The sequence below is a fragment of the Filicampus tigris genome, chromosome 10 (assembly GCF_054856515.1).
Source record: "Filicampus tigris isolate MCC_2025a chromosome 10, RoL_Ftig_1.0, whole genome shotgun sequence".
NCBI lineage: Eukaryota > Metazoa > Chordata > Actinopteri > Syngnathiformes > Syngnathidae > Filicampus > Filicampus tigris.
This window is the reverse complement of record NC_141226.1, coordinates 9,493,710-9,516,513: the sequence shown is the minus strand read 5'-3', so window position 1 is coordinate 9,516,513 and position 22,804 is coordinate 9,493,710. Positions and strand designations below refer to the sequence as shown.

At 39.2% G+C, this 22,804-nt stretch overlaps 2 protein-coding genes, 1 long non-coding RNA gene and 1 pseudogene across 4 annotated transcripts; 3 read left to right on the top strand and 1 right to left on the bottom strand.

Moving 5' to 3' along the window:
* The first annotated feature begins 309 nt into the window (after positions 1 to 309).
* LOC147140733 (Y+L amino acid transporter 2) lies at positions 310 to 16,771 on the top strand. Its single transcript, XM_086043530.1, has 11 exons — positions 310 to 820; positions 3,588 to 3,713; positions 3,789 to 3,933; positions 5,126 to 5,249; positions 5,403 to 5,506; positions 9,229 to 9,325; positions 9,430 to 9,579; positions 11,579 to 11,762; positions 11,841 to 12,178; positions 16,430 to 16,540; positions 16,619 to 16,771. Exons 1-9 carry the CDS (start codon positions 310 to 312, stop codon positions 11,909 to 11,911), a joined length of 1,512 nt encoding a protein of 503 aa, XP_085899656.1. The 3' UTR covers positions 11,912 to 12,178; positions 16,430 to 16,540; positions 16,619 to 16,771.
* LOC147140732 (uncharacterized) lies at positions 13,362 to 18,887 on the bottom strand. 2 transcript variants are annotated; one of them, XM_086043531.1, is made up of 6 exons: positions 18,785 to 18,887; positions 18,585 to 18,657; positions 17,394 to 17,502; positions 15,313 to 15,423; positions 14,681 to 14,759; positions 13,362 to 13,743 (listed from the first exon to the last, which is right to left on the bottom strand). In XM_086043531.1, exons 1-6 carry the CDS (start codon positions 18,870 to 18,872, stop codon positions 13,652 to 13,654), a joined length of 552 nt encoding a protein of 183 aa, XP_085899657.1. In that variant the 5' UTR covers positions 18,873 to 18,887; the 3' UTR covers positions 13,362 to 13,651. The 2 variants fall into 2 exon arrangements, with proteins under 2 accessions (XP_085899657.1, XP_085899658.1); XM_086043532.1 differs by lacking the exon at positions 18,785 to 18,887 and having other exon boundaries at positions 18,585 to 18,732.
* A 544-nt stretch (positions 18,888 to 19,431) lies between these two features.
* On the top strand, positions 19,432 to 19,911 carry LOC147140731 (uncharacterized). Its single transcript, XR_015088389.1, has 3 exons — positions 19,432 to 19,598; positions 19,673 to 19,714; positions 19,806 to 19,911. It is a non-coding gene; the product is annotated as an uncharacterized LOC147140731 (long non-coding RNA).
* Positions 19,912 to 20,119: 208 nt separating this feature from the next.
* Positions 20,120 to 22,804, top strand: part of LOC147140716 (uncharacterized) — a 195,878-nt pseudogene continuing 193,193 nt past the window's right edge.

Here is a 22,804-nt window from a genome sequence, read left to right as displayed (position 1 = left end):
TTATTATATAAAACTACATAATTAATATTAATTATTATAGAAAAATACCTTGAATAACACGCACGCGTTTAGAATGTCCATACATGAAGTTGATGTTCAGAAAGACACCATTTTCATGGAATGACCCAATTATGTTTAATTGGCGCTAGGATAACGAGAGGGTTGTAAAAATTGTAACCTGAAAGCTATAAGTTTTAGAACCTGTGTTGTAGGTGTACCTAATATTGTGGCTGGTGAATGTCTAATAATGACATCTCCCTAATCTAATTCTGTCTGCCCTGTGATATCTTCCCCAGCGCTGCCTGAATAATGGTTGAAATAAGAGAGAAGATGGGTGCCATATCCCAGACCATCTGCCCGAGAGGCCGAGTTCCATCCGATGAGGATATAAAGGCTCCAAAAGACGGCAAAATGCAGATGAAGAGAGAAATTTCCCTCATTAACGGGGTCTGTCTCATTGTGGGCAACATGATAGGCTCTGGGATCTTCGTCTCCCCGAAGGGAGTCCTTATGCACAGCACCTCTTTTGGACTCTCCTTGCTCATCTGGGCTATCGGGGGCATTTTCTCTGTGTTCGGGGCCTTGTGCTATGCCGAGCTGGGAACCACCATCACCAAATCTGGAGCCAGTTACGCTTACATCCTGGAGTCGTTCGGTGGCTTTCTGGCCTTCATCCGCCTGTGGACGTCCATCTTTCTGATCGAACCGGCGAGCCAGGCTGTGATTTCGCTGACCTTCGCTAACTACCTATTGGAAGCTTACTATCCCACCTGCAGTCCTCCGCACAATGCTGTACGCCTCATTGCAGCAGCCTGCCTGTGTAAGTGTTAGATTTTTTTTCTGAATCAAAACTCTCATTACATGTTTGCAAGACTAACAACACTTAATTCTCTGGGCTCTATGCTGGCCTTACGTGTCCGCACCACTTTCTTTGCCTTGAACCAACTCATCATCAGTAGGATAACACTAACCTGTCGAGTTTTAAAGGGGAAATCAACCCAATCATATTTTTTCCAAGGATATGTTCCCAGCAGGCCCACTAGTTGAAGCACGGCATTCTGATTAATATTGCGTTTGTGGAATAGGAGTCAAGCAGCAAAATCCACCCGTTTTTAGCCATGTCAGGGGGCAGCCATTTTGTCACTTCTGTCTACTGGAAATTACATCGCAACTACCCAGGGCTGAAGTAACGACCAATCACGGCTCAGCTTCAGAAAACAGGTCAACCGTGATTGGTTGTTACCTGAGCATTGAGCAGTTGTGATGTCATTGTCGACAGAAGTGACAAAATGGCCGCACCCAGATATGGCTAAAAACGGATGGATTAACTCTTATTCCACAAATGCAATATTTATCAGAATGTCTTGTTTCAACTAGTGGGCTTGCATAGAACATCCATCCATCCATTATCTATACCGCTTATCGCCACAAGGGTCGCGGGCGTGATGGAGCCTATCCCAGCTGCCTTTGGGCAGTAGGCGGGGGACACCCTGAATCGGTTGCCAGCCAATCGCAGGGCACACAGAGACAAACAAACACACACCCTCACAATCACACCTAGGGGCAATTTAGAGTGTCCAATCAACTTACCATGCATGTTTTTGGAATGTGGGGGGAATGCATAGAACATATTCTTGAAAAAATATGTTTGGCTTGACTTCCTCTTTCAGGATCAATAATATACAATTGACATCAAATTGTACCTATTGGCAGTATCATGACCTTTGACCAATTGAAACCCATGAAAATACATTGGTGTCTTGACTTTAAAGATAAATTCATTCTCTGACCATGTTTGTACCTCAAATTATGTTTCCTCATTGAAATAAATGGACATGCCATTAATCCATTCCATTCCCTCGTAAAAACAGCAACAAAAAGCTACGCAACATATTTTTTAACGAGGAAAATACCACTCTTAAGTACTGTTCTTCATAAAACCATACAGGAATAACACAATTGAATAGTAATTGAAAAGTACGTGCATCATGATTTCATGCTTCAATGCCTATTGACATTGAGCTGCTCCTTCTGCAGTGCATGCCTTCCATGCTTACATACTGTATAAACATACACAGAGGATAAAGAATATATGCCTGTGATAATTGTTATATTGGCTGTACACACGTGTTGCTGCTCTGTGTAGAAATATACAAAAGTTATAAAAGTTCATAACAACCACAAATTTGATGCCAATTACCTTAGCCTGTCCATGGCGTTTTCATTGCGTGTTAGATTAAGCTAGCAGACTTGTTATTAGGTTGGTTGAATACACAACGTGTATTCTGTTTGTTTTGTGTGTTTCACAGTAAACTTAAACTGGGAAAGGCAATAAACAGCTTGAGGGAATCACATTTTAATTTTTTTGCTTTTAATTGAGTATTTTTTGGGGACAAAGGAGCAATTTCATGATGTAGTATTTTAACATTCCAAAAGACGTGTTTAATGGTACACTGTACTCCAATGAAGCAAATGAATGATGCAATATTGATTTTTATGAAGTGGAAGTTCCCCCTGCTAGCTGAAGAAAGACTACTATTAGCAATCCAAAAAATAAAGAGGGTTCTGACATTAAATTAAAATTTCATTTTTTAAAGTTATTTTGAAACCTGTGCATTGTACAAACAAAGTGGAATTTCAAGGGTTAAATTAATAAAAGAGGATGGTTACTTTATACTAATGACAAGAACTGATGTTTGTTCAAAAAGAAGCAAAAGAAGAAAAAAAATATAGCAGTAAAACAATTTAAAATTTACAAGATAAAAGGGTTACAGTGTGTTGTTTTGAAGGATTTTGTCTGCTCTTGGACTTTTACTCGGTTATTTCACAACACTGAATGTAATTAAAGAAACCCTTAAGTTTTAATTGATTATGACGGTGCCATGTGGACAAAAGCGGCAGTGTTTTAAGTGAAGTCAATTGACTGAATTGCATTTCTGTTTCCAGTGGCTTTGTTTAGGATGAATGGCGATGAAGTAGTGAATCTAATTGTGTCCAAACAATATAATATAACAATGTTTTGTCTTTGTAACGAATGGGGAAAGGGGGGACGTGACATATGCCGTAAAATAGTCCGTTTTTTTGTTTTGGTGTGGCAGGGTTTGTGGTTTCCTCCTCAAGTTTGCATAGGGCCAGCAAAAGTAATATAGAACCCCTCAGGTCATGACAAAGGTACCATTCAATCGATTGTAAGTCGATGTTTCATCACAAGAGTCATGAAAATATTTTATGAAGGTCGAATACTTACGCGGTGTTGCTTTGACTAATCGCACTACGCGAAGGGGGCAAAATATTTGATTCTCTCCATGGAATAATGCCACACAGTTCTATATTGTTGCAAACAACAGACACAATAATGAGCATATTGATGGATGGATGGATGGATGGATGCATGGATGGATCGATAGATAGATAGATAGATAGATAGATAGATAGATAGATAGATAGATAGATAGATAGATAGATAGATAGATAGATAGATAGATAGATAGATAGATAGATAGATAGATAGATAGATAGATAGATGGATAGATAGATGGGACCCCGCTAAAGCATTGCCGCTTTTCTTTCTCCTCTGTTTTCTCCAGGCATGCTCATCTTCATCAACTGTGCCTGCGTGAAGTGGGGGACAATGGTCCAGGACATCTTCACATACGCTAAACTGTCGGCCCTCCTCCTCATCATAATGGTAGGGATCCTGAAATTGTCCACCGGTAAGTGGCAATGAATAGATAAACCTAATTACGTGAAGATAAAGTGGCTTTCACTAACTCAACTTCTTTGTCTAGGTGAGACAAAAAGCTTTGAGAGTCCATTTGAGGGTTCCTCCACAGATCCTGGAGCCATCGCTTTGGCCCTTTACTCAGCTTTGTTCTCATACTCCGGGTGGGACACACTCAATTTTGTCACAGAGGAGATTCAGAATCCAGAGAGGTAAAATGAAGAATGTACAGAGAAAATAAAATAAATTAGATTAAATCAATCCAAGAGGCTGATCCTTTTGAGGTGGTCTCTGTCATTGTGATGGTCTAAGTCAAAGCTCCATCTTTAATTCATTTAAGGTGCAGCTCTATTATTCAGGATTTTTCTTGAAGACGAATGTTGTTTTTTGTTGTCTGTTGTGTTTGTTTCCATCTATCTATCTATCTATCTATCTATCTATCTATCTATCTATCTATCTATCTATCTATCTATCTATCTATCTATCTATCTATCTATCTATCTATCTATCTATCTATCTATCTATCTATCTATCTATCTATCTGTCTGCCTGCCCGATAAAGAGATAGATGTAAACCATGAGACGAAAGCCAAGCAACGGCAAAGAAAAATGCATTATTTAGTAAATTAAGCTCAACAAAACATTGATTTTTACTTGCTTAATTATGAGTGTGATGGGCATTGTTATTGACGTGTGAATTCCATTACTTTGCACATGAAACGTCTGACTGTGGATGGTATGATAAAGAAAGACATGCACACACACATGCAGCCACAGCCAGCTCTGGTTACCCCTTGCTGAGGTGTTATGTCACCCCGGCCTGGCGGCCTCCCCTGTTGAAAAATTTCGGGCCACATGCCAGTATAAACCAAAATAACAATCCCCCAAAAATATACCTAAGGTATGGAAAAACCTGAAAAGTAATGGCATTGAGAACGAAGTCTGCAGCAAGTTCTACTCCTGACGAAGATTGAAAATCATCTTCTTGTGTTCCCCTTTTATGATGTCTGCTCTGCCTTCACATGCGTATCGTCCGATGACATCATCACATTCTGTATGTGTGGTGGAGCACCGATGGCCCCTCTGCTCCTGCACACGAACACATCCGCCCCAAAACAGATGCTCCGACCCCCACCACGATCATACCTCCACAATAGAATGTTAAATGCAACATGTGACGGTCCCTGTCAATCAATCAATCATTGTACTCAATACATGCATACTTAAATACAGTAAATGGATTACTTTGTACATTTAACATCAACAAAATCGAGCCAAAAAAAATCACTCCTATACATCTATCTATCTGCTTTCCTGGCACATACCTTTTTTTTTTTTTACATAAATCTATCTACTGCTTCTAGCCAGTCTTTCTTTGATAACAATGCATTGTTCTTCTCACAGGAATCTCCCCCTGGCCATTGCCATCTCCATGCCCATCGTGACAATCATTTATCTGCTGACCAATGTGGCCTACTATGTGGTTCTGGACATGCACTCTCTGCTGGCGAGCGACGCCGTCGCTGTGGTGAGGCATCAACGGCCACTGTGCTGCTAAATATAGTCCTGCTCTTCCTGGAATGCTTTGACTCAACCTGTATTTTTTCTCCATTTGAGATTAAATCTTTGGTCGATGAATTGCGATTATTTGAAACTGAGTGTGCAAAATCTGATTCCACAGACTTTTGGGAATGAAGTTCTGGGACCATTCAAATGGATCATCCCTGTGTCAGTGGCCATGTCCTGTTATGGAGGACTCAATGCGTCTATTATAGCTGCTTCAAGGTAATCTTCAAAACAGCAGCAGTGGGAAGTAATGAAGGCAATCACTTCGATACTTTCGCCAGAGTCTTCTTCTACACAGGTTTCTGTACTTCTACTTAAAGCGGAGGTCAACGCAAACATTTTTTTTCAAGAATATGTTCTATGCAAGCCCACTAGTTGAAACAGGGCATTCTCATAAATATTGCGTTTGTGCAATAAGTGTTAATCCACTCGTTTTTAGCCATCTCCGGGGGCGGCCATTTTGTCTTCTGTCGACTGAAAATGACATCAAAACTGCTCACAACGACCAATCACGGCTCAGTTTCAGAAAACAGGTCAGCCGCGATCGGTCGTTGTGAGCAGTTGTGATGTCATTTTCAATCGACAGAAGACAAAATAGCCGCCCCCAGAGATGGCTAAAAACGAGTGCATTTTGCTGCTTAACATATTTTCTAAAAACGCTAAATTAATCAACTAGTGGGCCTGCTGGGAACATATTCTTAAAAAATATATATTTGGGTTGACTTCCGCTTAAAGTACACAGTTTGAGTACTAGGAATTGAACAGATTAGTCGACAAATCAACTATAATTCTCTGCATCTATGTTTAAGGTTTTATTTGATTTTTTTGAAATTTATATTTTATTGTCTTTTACAATCCTTACAGTACACAAGGACTAACAAAGTAATCTATTCAATGTCCCCACTCAACAACCATTTGTCCATCATTCCCCTTAATCACCAGGCCTTTACATTTGTTCACTTTTTCAACACTTTTTAACATGAACCAACTAAATAACCAAGTAATAAACTCAATCAAAGCAGGACAAAGGACAGTTAAACAAAATAAAAATAAAAAATAAACAAATTCAGTAGCTTTAAACCAGGGTGTTGTCGATAAGTAGTCTTTTCCCCCCTAACAAAACATTTTAGGTACATCCTAAACAAAATCCGATCTATATTGTTAACATATGACAACCATTGTTTCCAGACCTTATTAAATTTATCCACTTCCAATCTAAGAAATGCAGTCATCTTCTCCATGTTATAAATACCCAACATCACATCTATCCATTCATCCACCTCAGGTGCCCGATCATTTCGCCATCTTCTGGTTATTGCTTTTTTAGCTGCCAATAACATGATCCTCAACATTGTATAGTCTTCACTTTTACTTAAATTCAGAGTGTCTTGGTTCCCTAAATACATCATTTCAAATGTATTTAGAATCTTTGTTTTCATAACCGCTTCAATAACCTTATTTACATCTCTCCAGTATTGACTTATCAAGGGGCATCAAGTGAGCCGCTCTCACTTCACCACAAGACCTCCAACAATTGGTTTCTCCATATTTTCTCTGTGCAGGTGTTGATAAATAACGTATAGTATTTTTCCAGCCGTACTCCCTCCAGAAATTTGACTTAGTAGTTATCCACTGGTCTTCAATTATTTTTTCCCAAACCTTAGCACTTAGCTCTATATTCACTTCTCTCTCCCATCTTTATTTCACATATTCCATGCTGTCTGTTTTTAAATCCTCTAGAATATTATACAGTTTTAGCACTTTACTCATTTCTTTCCTCAGATAGTGGCATAACTGCAGATATCTGTAAAAATCATGATTATGCAAATTATATTTGTCTTTTAACTCTTCAAAACTCACAACAGCATGAGTCTTTATAACTTCCCATTGCATCTTTGGACCATTTTCCCATAAGTTGAACATGGTATCCATCTTGTTGAGTGTAAAATCAATATCTTAAGCAATCCATCTCAAGAACCTACAATAGCTTGATAGATTATATTTTTTAATAATCTCTACCCAGATTTTTACCGATATCCCCAGCCATGGATTTATTTTTGGTTTGTAGAAGGAACTTAAGTTTTCAAACAGGGTAGCGCTAGACCTCCTCACGTTTTTGCTAGTTGCAATGTTCTGTATTTCATTCTTGGTCTAGCCCCTTGCCATGTAAATCCAGATATCATTTTGTCCCACACTTTAAATTCTTTACTTGATATTGATATTGGAAGGTTATGAAAAATGTATAACAGTCGGGGTAAAACCTCATCTTAATCACATCCACTCTCAAGGCCAAACTCAAATATGGTATTATGTTCCATTTATCCAAGTCGGTTTTTATCTTAGAAATTATTAAATCATAATTTGCTGACTTTAGTTTTCCAAGCGCTTTTGGTAAATTGATACCCAAGTACTTCATAGATTTCCTTCTCCAATCAATATTATACCTCTGTCTTATGTATTGGTTTGGATCATAATTAAACGTCATGGCTTGGGTCTTTTGTACATTAACTTTATACCCCGACAGCTTACCAAATTCTTCGAAATAATTTATCAATGTGGGCAAACATGAGTTAGGGTTCTCCAGCTAAATCAAGATATCGTCTGCGAACATTGCTTTGATACCGTCATTTTGTTTTATCCACTGGCTTAACGGCTCTAGAAAAATCGCAAACAGTAGGGGGCTTACCGAACATCCCTGTCTGCAAACTCTCTCAAGTTTAATCACGTTAGACAAACCTCCATTCACCTTGATCCTTGCTAAAGGACTAGTATATCAAGTCTGAATGTTTTCTTATACATCTTTCGTGAAAGTTAAACCTCTTCATTACTTTAAATAAAAAATCCCACCTCACAGAATCAAATGCTTTTTCTGCATCCATTCCTGACATTATGTTTAAGGTTTTAAAGGGAAATCAACCCAAACGTTTTTTTCAAGCATGTTTTATGCAGGGCCCATTAGTTGAATGAAACAAGGCATTCTGATTAATATTGCGTTTGTGGAATAAAGCCAAATCCACCTGTTTTTTAGCCATCTCAGGGAGCGGCAATTTTTTCAACTAGTGGGCCTGCATAGAGCATATTCTTTAAAAAAAAATATGTTTCGGTTGACATTCACTTTAATTCAACTCATCGTTAAGGCCACGTTTTTCTCATCTCATGTACCAGTCAGCAAGTTTTTTGAGGACATTTGACTTCACTGTCTGCTGTTGTCGCTACAATACAATGCTCTATGTGTGCAAAAAGTCTGACCAACAAGGTGACATATTCTTCATACAAAAATAAGATAGTGGTGAATGAGAGTTGCGGTTAGCCTTGCTCGCTTCCGCTATTCCAATCGCCGCTCGTCTTTTAAAAGATTCATACCTGTATGAATACATAAAATGGCCAATAATATGCTGGCAAAAACTGTGTATGAATGAGAACTTAATTCATATCATCATGATGACTCTTGTCGCTTTATGACACCATGTCATAACATTTGTCGCAGTATGGCATTCAGCTAGCATGTGAAAATATTTTTGCAAAAACGATACAACTATAGCAGGCTTCCTTGCAAAATATTCCGATCTATCCTCAAAAACATTAAAAGCAAAAAAATATTTTATTTTTTTTTGGTGCCATCTTAGAAGGCGCTATGCATGTGACACAAGATGAGCAGCTGTCTTGTTCAAGAGAACAATGAAAAGAAAAAATGCAGGGCTTCCACTAATTACAAAAACTGCATCGTGGGTTGGATTTTTCTTTTTCTTTTTTTTTCGTCATATTTCCTTACATGAGGCTGGCATACCGGTCAGTACCGAAACAATATCAGTGGATTGCCTTTGCCTCAAATTTGAAGTCTTTTGTTGTTCAACTCCTATAGTGAGTACACAGTCACAAGTCCCCTTTATGTCCCAATAACCTTGCAGATAACTCTCCTCAATAATAACCTTTTGTTGCAGGTTGTTCTTTGTGGGTGCTCGAGAGGGTCACCTCCCTGACACCCTGAGTCTGATCCATTTGGAGCGCTACACACCCATCCCTGCTCTGTTGTTTAATGTGAGGTCATCTAATCTTGAACTTGAATGGAACATGTACAACAATCCATTTTAAAAAAAAGATTGTGAATTGAATGGTTTTCTTTTTTTTTTCAATCATTGCAGGGCTTGATGGGCCTTATTTTTCTATGCGTGGAGGATGTGTTCCAGCTTATCAACTATTTCAGTTTTAGCTACTGGCTCTATGTGGGCTTGTCTGTGGCCGGCCTCATCTATCTGCGCTTCACCCAGCCAGACAGACCCAGACCTGTGAAGGTGTTGTGTCCGCTCATTCTTTCTGACAGGCTTTAATGTAATGATGTGCTTGCACGCAATACACTATTCCAAAATGTCTGCATGGTGAACGACTGTGGAATATGCCAAAAAGTTCACTTACACCTGCCAAATCCCTAAGATCAGTGGTTCTCAAACTTTTTACACCAAATACCTCTTGAAAAAATACATAGCTGTCCAAGTACCAAGATCGTGACCAACCAAATGAGACCAATGTCGTAAAAACTATATTTAATATTATTGTAAGCCACTTGACAATTACAACCAGTTTGACCATGAACACTTATTAAATATTACTTATTACATATTAAATATAAACACTTAAATATAGGGAAATAAAAAACTGTACTTAAAGAATGACGATTAAATGATTTGAATACAAGTTAAATGATTTGAATACAAGTTAAGTGAAAATTGTACCTAAAATAAAAGCTAAAAAACAAACAGTTCTTAAACATTAAACACAAATGTCTTGTACTAAAAAGTTAAACACAACAGAACAGTGATTTCATTGTCTGTGACTACTAGTAGTGTGCGTGCCACACTTTGAGAATCACTGCCTTTGATTGTAATTAATATGTAGTTTAGAAATGACTACAGAGCTGGATTTATTGCAAGATATGCATTACATTTTCCAATAAAGGGAAGGTCAAAATTTGCTGACTAATTGGGGAAAACGCCAGCATTTAATATCTTTTGTTAAAATTAGGAAAGTAATATGTTGTACGGATTTCAATGTTGTTCTTTCCACGTTTTCCACCTATGTGCGGTTAAATAGCAGTTACAAACATCCTCACAACATTTGTAGACGACTGTCTGGCAATACAAATTGGACAGCTCCACTGAAACATCATCTGCGCAATTTCTCAGAAAGAGATTATCGTTATTACGCCTGAAAACAGATCCATTACCAAGGCTGGGAGTCAGCACACTCTAAGGGCTCTTCTAGAAAAGCAATCATTCAGGACGGATAGTGGCTGATGAAAGGAAATGCAGTATGTTGCAGTAAGACACCTTTTATTTCAAAATATCAAGCGTCTTTCATTTTTTTAATATAGTCATAAAGCAGTTGCAAAAGGCACAAAATAGTGACCAAACCCTCAAGTTGGCAATACTGACTGTGTTTTTATAAAGTAGCTCCTCTCTCATCATGCCCATGCAGTGACGGAGCAAGGGCTGGCCATGGCCATCCTTTGTCACTCCCTGGCCTCCCTCACATCTCGGGGAAGATTATGATACTTGTGACTTTCTTTTTGCCATTTTCACATGGATGTAGTATTCTTAGACCTCTCGATATTCTGCTGGTGGCCGTAACTTCCGTATCATGGAGTTCTTTTTCATCCCTTCTGACCGCCAGGGGGCGGAGCTTAAAAGGAAAGTCAACCCAAACATGTTTTTTTCAAGAATATGTTCTATGCAAGCCCACTAGTAGAAACAAGGCATTCTGGTAAATATTGCATTTGCGGATTAAGACTTAATCCGCCCGTTTTTAGCCATCTCTGGGGGCGGCCATTTTGTCCCTTCCGTCGACTGAAAATGAAATCAAACAACACACTGAGCGTGTGACGCATCAAATACCAAAAAAATCTATAACACATGACCCATTATTAAAATGACTGTATTGTTTGTGATCGGCGCTTCAACTCCAAGTCCTTTTTTTCACCAATTAATATCATATAATGTCAACGTTCAGCCGTCATTTGTAATGTAGTTAGTAGTGATTCGCGCTTGAAAAATCAAATTACTTCCGAGTTGCGATTCACGAATGAAAGTACAGGAACAAAGTGAAACAAGTTATACAATGAAATTTTCCATTATGGGGGTACACATAGTTGTTATGTTAGTATTATGAGGGGAAATTTCTCCCGTGTAAGCAGTCCCTGGACCCAAGAAGTTTTAGAACCCTTGTACTTGATAAACAAATATACTCTCTGAGCACATCTGTTCAAATGAAATAATGTGTGCATTCTTCTCTCCACAGCTGACCTTGTTCTTCCCTTTCATCTACTGCCTGTGCAGCCTGTTCTTAGTCATTGTCCCTCTGTATGGAGACACCATCAACTCTCTCATAGGCATTGCCATCGCCCTCTCGGGGGTGCCTGTTTATTACGTGGCCATCCACCTGCCTGAGGAGAGGAGGCCAAAATTCTTGCGCACGCTAAACAGTAAATGACCCTTGTATTCAAGTCTTGTTTTCGCCACAATTTCTGAATGAAAGTCTTAATCTCTTCCTCTTTCAACAGTCTTTGCTACCAGAAACACCCAAAAGCTACTGTACTGTTGCTTGACGCAACCGGATGGTAAAAGACAGTGAGCTGTGGACAAAAGTCTTTGTGAGGCCGCCCACTGTTTAAAGGAAGGACGTTTTGTCTCGCCACGAGCAGAAAAACAACGCACTCACGTGTCAGTGAACATGTCACACGGCAAGTTTAAAAAAAGGCCTGCAGTATCAAATGACGGCTGAGGGTGCAGGCACTTGTGACTCTTAAAAAGCAACATGCACTTCTCACAAAAAGTTAGCGGACACAAACCGAGCCCCTCTGACCCCCCGGTAAAATGTAGTTGACGCCCACATATGAAGGTGAGTAATTGCCTATACACTGTATGCCACAAGATGATATTTTTATATTAGACGTGGATTTGGCCGCAGCACAAAAACAGCAATTGATGACAAATGACAAACCGCATTATGAGGAGGTTTTGGACTTTCGAGTGAAATTTGCTAATGAACCTTTACAGGTGAACTTAATTTCCCCCTTCTCTAAACTTTTGATGTTCAGTTGTTGCATGTTTCAGATTGCTGTTCTCTAAAGAGCTACATTGTAAAATTCACAACAGGTATTTAATCCATGTCCAAAAGTTTAGAGAAGGTCAAATTAATGTCACCTGTAAAAGTTTTAGTGTATTTTAGGTTGATCCTGAAATTTCACCCAAAAGCCCAATATCGCTAACTTTTTAGGTGTACTGTACTATTTCTCAATAGAGATCATTCAGTATCTTCCATGAGGATTTTAACCAAACCTTATTCTTGATTGTGCGCATTGTTTTGTTTGACTGCGAACTAAACTGGAAAGGCCTTTTACAGTGCATGGACTTGTAGGACCGCGTATGTCATTTGTAGAGACTTTGTATAATGTGTTTTGTGATTTTACACTGTGAAGAAGATTTCATAAATAAGTACAGTTCAACCAGGGGTTTCTGCTTTTATCACATTAAAATGATTGATTCTATTGTCCCCCCACATTTTCTATCATAAGAGTTGGAGTGTCTCCCATTTGAAGACGTTCATTTTTTTCTTATGATCAGCTCTGTGAATCTTTTTTTTGTGTGTATATTTTGCCTCTTATGCACCTCATACAATGCAGGGCCAGAGTGGAACTCATTTTCAGCCTTGGAGTTTCATGACTCAGACCAGCCCATCTTAGTTCATATTTTAATGAAGATACACAGTTTTACTCTTATTAATGTATTGAACTAAAACTGTTTACCATTCCCTCCAACAATATTCATATTGCATTTGATCATAAAATAAATGTATAATTGATAGTGCTTACAATATTTTTACAGATAACATTATTATATTGCAACTCTGCCCTGCAGGAATTTGCCAGAATGTCCAGATTACTTATTCTGGGCCTGGTAGAATGGTTCTAATAGTAGTAGTAGTGAACAGTGAACAGAATGTATTGTTCATTGTATTGTTCAAATGGGAAAACTTACCTCGAATGCGTGTGTTCATAACAATTGCAAAGAGCCCTAGATGGTTGCATTCTACTTTTTTTGTAGTGAGTACCATATTTATTGCAAACCAACATTCAGTACATTTAACAGCGTGAATGAAAATATTTCAGTCTTAGTCATTTTTCATGGCATTTTTTCACTTAAGAACACAGATCGAATGGAAGTGAGTTTCATTAAAATGTCAATCAGGCAATACTATTAACCTTTCATACATAAAATGTTTTCGTAAATGCTTAAAATAAAACACAATAAACAGTGTCTCTCTCTCTGATCTGCTCTGAGCTCCGTCAATTCTCATGTTTTTATGTTTTGTTCATGACAAGGAGCAGTTGGCGTTCTCAAAGCCAGCACAGATCCACTTGTTGGTGAAGCGTTTGTATCCCTCAGCTTCAATCAGGTCACTTCCTGAAAGAAAACATGAATATGCCATATACATCATCTCGACCAGTTCAGAATAGGCTTTTAATTCTTCTAATTTTTCATTATAGTTAGTTTTAGTTTCTTTGGTTTTGTTTTTTAAATTAATTTAAAAATGAACCCTGGAAGCTCATCCATGAAATTAATTGGCAAAAATAAAAGTAAAGCACATCTTTTGCTCTAATTATAGTTAATTTTAGTTCATTTTATAAAGGTAAGCTGTAGTCAGTTATGTTTTTTTTAGAAGCATTTTAAAATTTTATTTTATTAACGGAAATGCTTTTACAATTTTAGTTTTCGCTGCTTCGTTAGTTTTCGTTAACTAAAATAACCTTGGTTCATAATCACTATCTATTCACATGACAAAAAGGTAAACAAATTAAATACAATACATCCTACTCACAAGAGAGGCTGATTATTAGATAGATTAATATGTGCAGATTGCTACAGATATGTTTTGGTAGTCAAAGTTGGTACAACAAGTTTTACTACGACCACCCAATCAAAGGATGCAAAAATTCAAATAAAATAATAAAATACTGAATTTGAGATCCGGTGAAAAAAACGGCCCTATTTCTAATATAGTTTGTTATAATGGCCAGCACTACTGATTATGAAGGCCCTGGGCAGAATACATTGACATGGCTGAAATCTGATTGGCCAAAATTATTTAACATCGACATAGACGTGCTAGAAGCAGTGCAAGCCATGGGAATTTCTGTTTAGAGTAAATTAATTCAATATCATTAAATAATTGTTAGAATTAAGATTGCTTTCGAGTGTTTAGGTGAGCAGAGACGGTCCACCACTGGTAAAAAAAAAAAAAAAAAAACATGAGAATAAGCAAAGTTGAAGGAAATGTACTCATGGATACAGTCTGGAATTTGATAGTCTACGCAGTATATAAAAGCAATAATGTACTGACCATCCATGAGGTTCTGGAGGCTGCAGAAGTTGGTGCTGTTATCAGCTGGATCTTTGGAGGTCTCAGACATTCCTTCTCCCTGTATATGACCCAAACACTTTGATCAGCTATCAACTAAATCAATTTTTCTTTTCACACAGAGCCCATGGGAAGTGTTTGACACACGTGCTTTACAAATTTTGATGTGAAGGTTTCATTATTATTATTATTATCATTTTTGGGTGTATGAAGGGTTGCAATTTACAAGGGTGAATAACAAAAATCCTCTTGGAAAAAAGTTTGAAGTTTTTAAAGACTAGGTGAATGAGGCCAAATGTTCTGGTGTTGTTCTAAAAAAAATATCAAAAAGAATGACATATCATAAAGTTTAAGCAAATAATATTTTCCAGATTGTTGAAACAAGACGTTAGCTATTTGCTACACCTTTTTAAAAAAAATATCCTTTCCAATTATTCTAATAAAAAAAGAAGAAGAAAAAGAAATGTACTACTCATATAATTGAATGACACAAATACATAGAAAAGCCCCTTAACAAATGTTGGAATTTCCCAATATCACATATGACGTCACTCACATTGACTTCACATTTACATACAGTATATGATTTTTTATAACAAGCATAAATAACATACGGTCACTTTGCAAACGGTGGACTGCTCTAGAAGGAACTGCAGGTCGTTGACTTTCTTGGTTTTCGGAGACGTGTGCGTGGCTGTTATCAGGTACGGAGCAGTCGACACGAGCTGCAGCAATTTTTAATGCACAAAGTTAATAATGCAATAAAAGTTTCACCCTCATCTTATAAAGAGTGTTTGCAGTCATTATCTTGCTGGGCATGCTAAGATAACTGATTGGTGGAATTGAGCAAGATTTTTATCAGGTTAAATGAGATGTTTACTGAGGAGGAAACAAAATAAAATCATTGTGCTTTTTTTCCAAGTGTGTCATTGAGATTTGTTCCATTTCTCTGGTTCTATTTACAGAGGCCAAACTCCTGACCAGCCGCAATATTAGGTACACATTGAATTTACCGTAATAATATTCCATTTATAAAACACCAACAAAAAAAAAATGTGACCCCCTTTTTTTTCCTAAGTAAGGATGATAGTACTCTACAGTATTATGTAAAAGAATACAGTGGTGACGTAATTAAATATAATGTAAAGAATCAAACAGTTTGAGTATTATGATTTTATGCAGTTCTTCACCTTCTTGTGTGCACACCTTGGCCACCAGAGGCAGTATAATACGTACTGTACATACATACTGTATATGCAAAGAAGACGATCACAACTGCACAGTAAGATGCAGTAATATTCACAATTTTTTGCAGAGGATTAATAATATACACGTGTATATTATTAAATTGTCTGTCTACATGTGTTGCGGAACCACTGGTCTTCAAATGTCCATTGCTTTAACGGTTATAAAACTGTGACATTCATGCTAGTTTCATTAGTCCATCTATGGCATTTATCATTGTGTGCTAGTATTACGCACAGAGATTTTCATCAGATGAAGTTATGTGGTTTGGTTGAATATACGACATATAATTATCAGTTTTTGTTTCATTTGTGCAGTAAACTTCAGATGGGAACAGCAATAAACAGCTTGAAGAATCTTTGTGAAGAATTGTTCACGATGTTGGGTTCAATGATTCTGCTCCTTGAGCCCCGCCCCTTCCTTTCCGTGTGTGTGTGTGTGTGTGTGTGTGTGTGTGTGTGTGTGTCTATGGTTGTCTTGGTGCAGTTGTGGAGAGACAATTGGTGCTGGGGCCAGGTGCAAGCCATCACCATCAGCAGTTTACTTAAGCTGGGCCAAACCACCACCTCGTCGCCAGATCAACACTCTCGATTCAGAGTTTGTGCATCCAGCAACTACCCTGAACTCTTGCAAGTACTTTCAGAAATTTGAACCCGTTTCTATATCGCTTCTCAGGTTACCCTGCACTCAGCCTGCCAACGCTGTGCCGCTAACCCCGCCTGTTCCCGAGACAATTTCTGGACTCGCTCTCCGATCTACACCTTCATCCCTGTTTCAATAAACGCATCATTGTATGTCTCAACTCGTCTCAGGTCTCTGCAATTGGGCCCTCCTCACACCCAGAACCCTGGCACACTATCTGCCAAACTGTTTCTTGTTGTAAAGTTTGCTGCTACCCTCTGGCACTCGGAACTCAAATATTTGCTTGAAAAACTTGCTCGTAAGTCAAGGCTGGAAAATGGTGCAGTTGCCTTTAGTCAATTTGTAGTCATACTGTATTTGAAAAGGCATATTTCTAATTCACCTTAAATATTCTTGAATTGGATAGTGTTCAAATGGGGAGAGAGGACTACATTCAATTCACGTTGTTGCATGTTTTGTTACATTTTTACATGCGTGTTAGACTTTTTCTCATGATGTTCTATTTTCTGTCTACTCACAGCCTGCTTCCGTGTCAATCTAATCTGCCAAGGGCCTTCAGAATCAGTTGGGCCAGCCCATGTCGTTTTAACTATAAGCAATGGGCCTGTTTCTCGAACCACCCACGACTTGCCGCTGTACCGGTATTTTTTATACTCATATCCCCTACTTTCAATGCCGAAGTGCCCAAAGCACTCATTTCCCTAGTTGTTGCTGATCTGGAAAGTAGCCCGCTTCTAAAGTGATTGCGCAAGTGTGTAGTTTACCCAATGAAATGTCTAGTGAGTGTAGTAATACTTTGTAAACTGACTTCATATGAGCAATTCTCTCCTGCATGTAGGCAGCTTTGTTGGATCTGCCAGGCCTTGATCTGGTTCACCAGTGTTGCATAGACATCTTCACATGGGATGCCAAACAACCTGCAAAGCAGACAGAGATTTTTTTTTAGAGATTGTTTACAAAATGATTTATTGATTCCAATATTCAAAAATTAACATCAGTTGGCTATGTTACCTAATACAATACAATGAGCAACATACACCAAACGGTTGCTTTTCTCAGAACTGAGAATGTGAAGCTAGGGAGTCCTCTATTAGACTGCTGGAAAACCCCTGTCTAATGTGTAAGTCATTTACTCCATGACAGTAGAGAAGATCCTTCCATACAGATACTGATAAAATGGCCTTTTATACAGTTGTGGTCAGAAGTTTATATCTACTCGTCATGGCTATAAATCTTTCTTTTTCTATGGCGGAATGATTATACTATAGAACATACATCTTAATCATTTGTAAAAACAAGAATTGTGTGCTTAAATTTAGTTTGGATTTTCTTTAGTCCACGCAGGGTCAAAATGAGAGACATAAAGCTCATGTATGTACATACATTCCAAACAACACTTAAATATATTGCATTTATATATATTTTAACTAGAGACCAGGCCATATAAACTACTCAAACAAAAATGGTAGCGACACACGCAGACAAAGTCCATAACCACTCTCATAGGCATATTTTCTTTATCCTCTGTGAAAAACGACTAACGTTACTGCAGCTTAGTGACAACTAGTCTTCTATTTTTCATCATCAAATGTATACGTAGAGTGCATGTACTATCCAAGGCACCCCAGACATACCATCCTCATGAACTAATGCATGAAATGATGCACAAACTGCTGAATTCTTTGCATTGTACTGAATTATTTTACCACCGCATGTTTTTATAAAGCACAATACTCTATAGTTTTGTCTTTTTAAATAAAAAAAAAAAACGCTTCACAAACAATTTTATTGGTGTTTTTTGTGAGGGCTGACACCGATTAATGGTATTTGCATTAATTTTGTTGGGGACATCTCATTTGAGATACGAGTGTATATGACTGTACCAACAGTAATGAAAATAATTTGTGATAGAATGATGCACAAATAAAAATGCATATCATGACAAGTTAGCCTTAAATCTAATGCAGTAAAAATCCGAAAGAAATAAAAGCCATCTTACCACTTGATTTTGCACTGTGCTGTGCCGTTCGCCAGCGAGATGGTGAGTGTTGCTCCAAGAATAACGGCCGAAGCTGTAAATAGGAATCTCAGGTCCATAATTCAAGTGGGTCAACAATAACCAGAATGTGCTGTGCGCTCCGCTGCATGGACACCTTCTGTCCACTCAAGCTGATGTGAAAACTTAAAAGGAGAACTCACAGTTCATGTGGAACCATGCAGCAGATGACCATCCCGAATGCATTAAGACAGGCTGGGACATGGGAATATGAAAGCGATGCATCTTCATAAGTGACGTCGCAATTAAAACAAACATTTGAATCTACAAGGCTACTTATTTTGTTTTTGACCAGGAAATTATTCCTGGTCAAATTATTTGACGCGTACAAAGGTGCTCAAATATGGGAGACTCAGACTCCAAAGTACGACATGGCACCATTTTAGCCACGCCCCTCCAAAAATCAGGAAAAATGAAATGGTGAAAAATAGTTTAACAGGAGATCTCCACAAATAAGTATACTTAGTTGTCAGCCTTTGCACATGTTTTCAGCAATTATCTTCAAACACTTATTGGGAAACAAATCACTGAATTCACTTTACAGGGTTAACTTGGGTTTCCATGTTAAATTTCAAAGCAGAAACATAATTTTGGATACACTAAACCCACTTCTCACCTTTCTCACTTGACAGGAACAATGGTCTAAGACAATAAAAAAATAAACAGCATTGTACACATAACTTGTGAGTGACAATGAGGTTTCACTTCCTGGTACAGACCACAGGTGATCAGTGGAGCCCTGTGAGAGCAGCAGGACTATTTTCCCACGACTGATTTCAGGCTTTTTTTTTTATCCGACACAACTTCTTCATCTTCATAATGCTTCTGCTGATCCTGCTTGTTGTGTCTATGACATCATGTGCTGCACAAACAACACATGAGTACAATCAACTTGACTCAAACCTTTATTTAATGCATTTACAGTGCTGGCAAGAGGATAAGCGACAAAACAACAAAGCAAGTATTTGTTTGAAAAGAATTACATTGAAAAGCAAAATAATTATTGATCATTGTGACCTCTCCACCTACAGCAGCGCTGTTGACAGCCACAACCAAAGCGTCTCCTATGCCAGGCAAGTGCTTTTTTTCTGTTTACAATTTCCTTAAAGGCACCTGTTTGGACTTGCCTAAAATTCTGAAGTTTTTTCACGTGTTTGCCTGCAGCTGTGTTCATTTTGGAGACTAGAGTTCTGTCTGAAACGGACTTAAATGACACAACAGCACCACCCATTTTGGACAAGGTAACTTGAAACCATACGACCAACCAACCAAACCAAATGTAGCCACAAGAGGACACAGGCCAGTGTCTTATTGTGCCGGTCCCAAGCCCGGATAAATACAGAGGGTTGCGTCAGGAAGGGCATCCAGCGTAAAACTTTTGCCAAATCAAAGATGCGAATTAAACCTATGACTGCCATACCGGATTAACAACGACCGCCATCGGCGCTGTTGACCTACTGGCCGCCGGTGGATATTGGACTACTGTTGGTCGAAGGAGAGGAGGAAAGTGTGATCATAGGAACAGAGAGAAGAGGAGCGCTAAGAGTATAGGACTGAGAGTAGGGACATTGAATGTTGGAACTATGACAGGAAAAGGTAGAGAATTGGTGGACATGATGCAGAGGAGGAAGGTAGACATACTGTGTGTCCAGGAGACCAGGTGGAAAGGTAGCAAGGCTAGAAGTTTAGCAGCCGGGTTCAAGTTGTTCTATCATGGTGTAGATGGGAAGAGAAATGGAGTAGGAGTTATCTTGAAGGAGGATTTTGGTAGGAATGTCCTGGAGATAAAAAGAGTATCAGATAGAGTGATGAGTCTGAAGCTAGAAATCGAATGTTCAATGTTGTTAGCGGATATGCTCCACAGGTAGGATGTGAGATGGAGGAGAAGCAGAAATTCCGGCTGGACTTTGATGAAGTGATGCAGTGCATACCTAGGAGTGAGAGAGTTGTCATTGGTGCGGACTTCAATGGACATGTTGGTGCAGGAAACAGAGGGGATGAGGAGGGGATGGGCAGGTTTGGTATCCAGGAGAGGAACGCAGAAGGACAGATGGTAGTTGACTTTGTAAAAAGGATGTAAATGGCTTTAGTGAATACTTTCGACCAGAAGAGGCAGGAACATGACCTATAAGAGTGGTGGTAGGAGCACACAGGTAGACTACATCTTGTGTAGATGGTGTAACCTGAAGGAGATCAGTGACTACAAAGTAGTGGTAGGCAAGAGTTTAGCCATACAGCATAGGATGGTGGTGTGTAGGATGTCTCTGGTGGTGAGGAAGATGAAGAGGGCAAAGGCAGAGGAGAAGACGAAATGGTGGAAGCTGAAAAAGGAAGAGTGTTGCATGACTTTTAGGAAGGAGTTAAAACAGGCTCTGGGTGGTCAGGAGGTGCTTCCAGATTACTGGAAAACTACAGCTAATGTGATCAGGGAGACAGGTAGGAGAGTACTTGGTGTGTCATCTGGAAGGAAAATAGATAAGGAGACTTGGTGGTGGAATGAGGAGGTACAGGAGTGTATACAGAGAATGAGGTTAGCTAAGAAGAAGTGGGACACTGAAAGGACTGAGGAGAGTAGATAGGAGTACAGGGAGATGCAGCGTAAGGTGAAGGTAGAGGTAGCAAAGGCCAAACAATGAGCTTATGATGACTTGTATGCTAGGTTGGACAGTAAGGAGGGGGAGACTGATCCATACCGGTTGGCAGGACAGAGAGACAGAGATGGGAAGGACGTGCAGCAGGTTATGGTGATTAACGATAGGGACGGAAATCTATTGACAGGTGCCAGTAGTGTGATGGGAAGATGGAAAGAGTACTTTGATGAGCTGATGAATGTGGAAAATGAGAGAGAACAAAGACTAGAAGAGGTGACTGCTGTGGACCAGGAACAAGCAAAGATTAGTCACTGAAGAGGATGAAGAGTGGAAAGGCAGTCGGTCCTGATGATACACCCGCAGAGGTTTGGAAGTGTCTAGGAGAGGTGGCAGTAGAGTTTCTGACAGGGTTGTTCAACAGGATCTTAGATAGTGAGACGATGCCTGAGGAATGGAGGAGAAGTGTGCTGGTTCACATTTTTAAGAACAAGGGAGACGTACAGAGTTGTGGCAACTACAGAGGCATAAAGCTGATGAGCCATACAATGAAGTTATGGGAAAGAGTAGTGGAAGCTAGACGAAGGAAAGAAGTGAGCATTTGTGAGCAGCGGTATGGTTTCATGCCAAAAAAAGAGTACTACAGATGCAGTATTTGCTTTGAGGATGTTGATAGAGAAGTACAGAGAAGGCCAAACGGAGCTGCATTGTGTTTTTGTAGATCTGGAGAAAGCTTATGACAGGGTGCCCAGAGAGGAACTGTGGTATTGTATGAGGAAGTATGGAGTGGCAGAGAAGTATGTGAGAGCGGTGCAGGACATGTATGAGGACTGTAAGACAGTGGTGAGGTGTGCTGTAGATGTGACAGAGGAATTCAAGGTGGAGGTGGGACTGCATCAGGGATCAGCTCTGAGCCGTTTCTTGTTTGCTATGGTGATGGACAGGCTGAAAGACGAGGTCAGACAGGAATCTCCATGGACTATGATGTTTGTAGATGACATTGTGATCTGCAGTGAGAGCAGGGAACAGGTTAAGGAGAAGCTAGAGAGGTGGAGGTTTGTCCTGGAAAGGAGAGGAATGACGGTTAGCCGCAATAAGACAGAATACATGTGTGTGAATGAGAGGGACCCAAGTGGAAGAGTGAGGTCACAGGGAGAAGAGATCAAGAAGGTGGAGGATTTTAAGTACTTAGGGTCAACAGTCCAGAGCAATGGAGAGTGTGGAAAAGAGGTGAAGTGTACAGGCAGGTTGGAACGGGTGGAGAAAAGTGTTAGGTTTGATGTGTGATGAAAGGAAAGGTGTACAAAACTGTGGTGAGACCAGCAATGTTGTTTGGTCTTGAGACAGTGTCAGTGAGGAAAAGACAGGAGGCAGAGCTGGAGGTGGCAGAAATGAAGATGCTGAGGTTCTCTCTGAGTTGCTCAGATAATGCCCAATCATGGCTCAGCTTCAGAAAACAGATGAATTTGCAACTTGCATAAAAATTACTATTCAAGGACAGTACAAAACTGCAGAACAAGAAACCAAGTGCAAGAACTCATTCTGTACATTTTACTTTTTTCTTTTCAAACTCAG

Excerpts from the sequence above, each read along its gene's own strand:
- LOC147140733 (XM_086043530.1), top strand. The coding sequence starts at position 310 with ATGGTTGAAATAAGAGAGAAGATGGGTGCCATATCCCAGACCATCTGC. Across the intron at positions 3,714-3,788 it reads GATCCTGAAATTGTCCACCG|GTGAGACAAAAAGCTTTGAG; the intron begins GTAAGTGGCAAT and ends TTCTTTGTCTAG. Across the intron at positions 9,580-11,578 it reads ACAGACCCAGACCTGTGAAG|CTGACCTTGTTCTTCCCTTT; the intron begins GTGTTGTGTCCG and ends TTCTCTCCACAG.
- LOC147140732 (XM_086043531.1), bottom strand. The coding sequence starts at position 18,872 with ATGAAGATGCATCGCTTTCATATTCCCATGTCCCAGCCTGTCTTAATG. Across the intron at positions 17,503-18,584 it reads GCACAGTGCAAAATCAAGTG|GTTGTTTGGCATCCCATGTG; the intron begins GTAAGATGGCTT and ends TCTGCTTTGCAG. Across the intron at positions 14,760-15,312 it reads CCACCGTTTGCAAAGTGACC|GGAGAAGGAATGTCTGAGAC; the intron begins GTATGTTATTTA and ends GGTCATATACAG.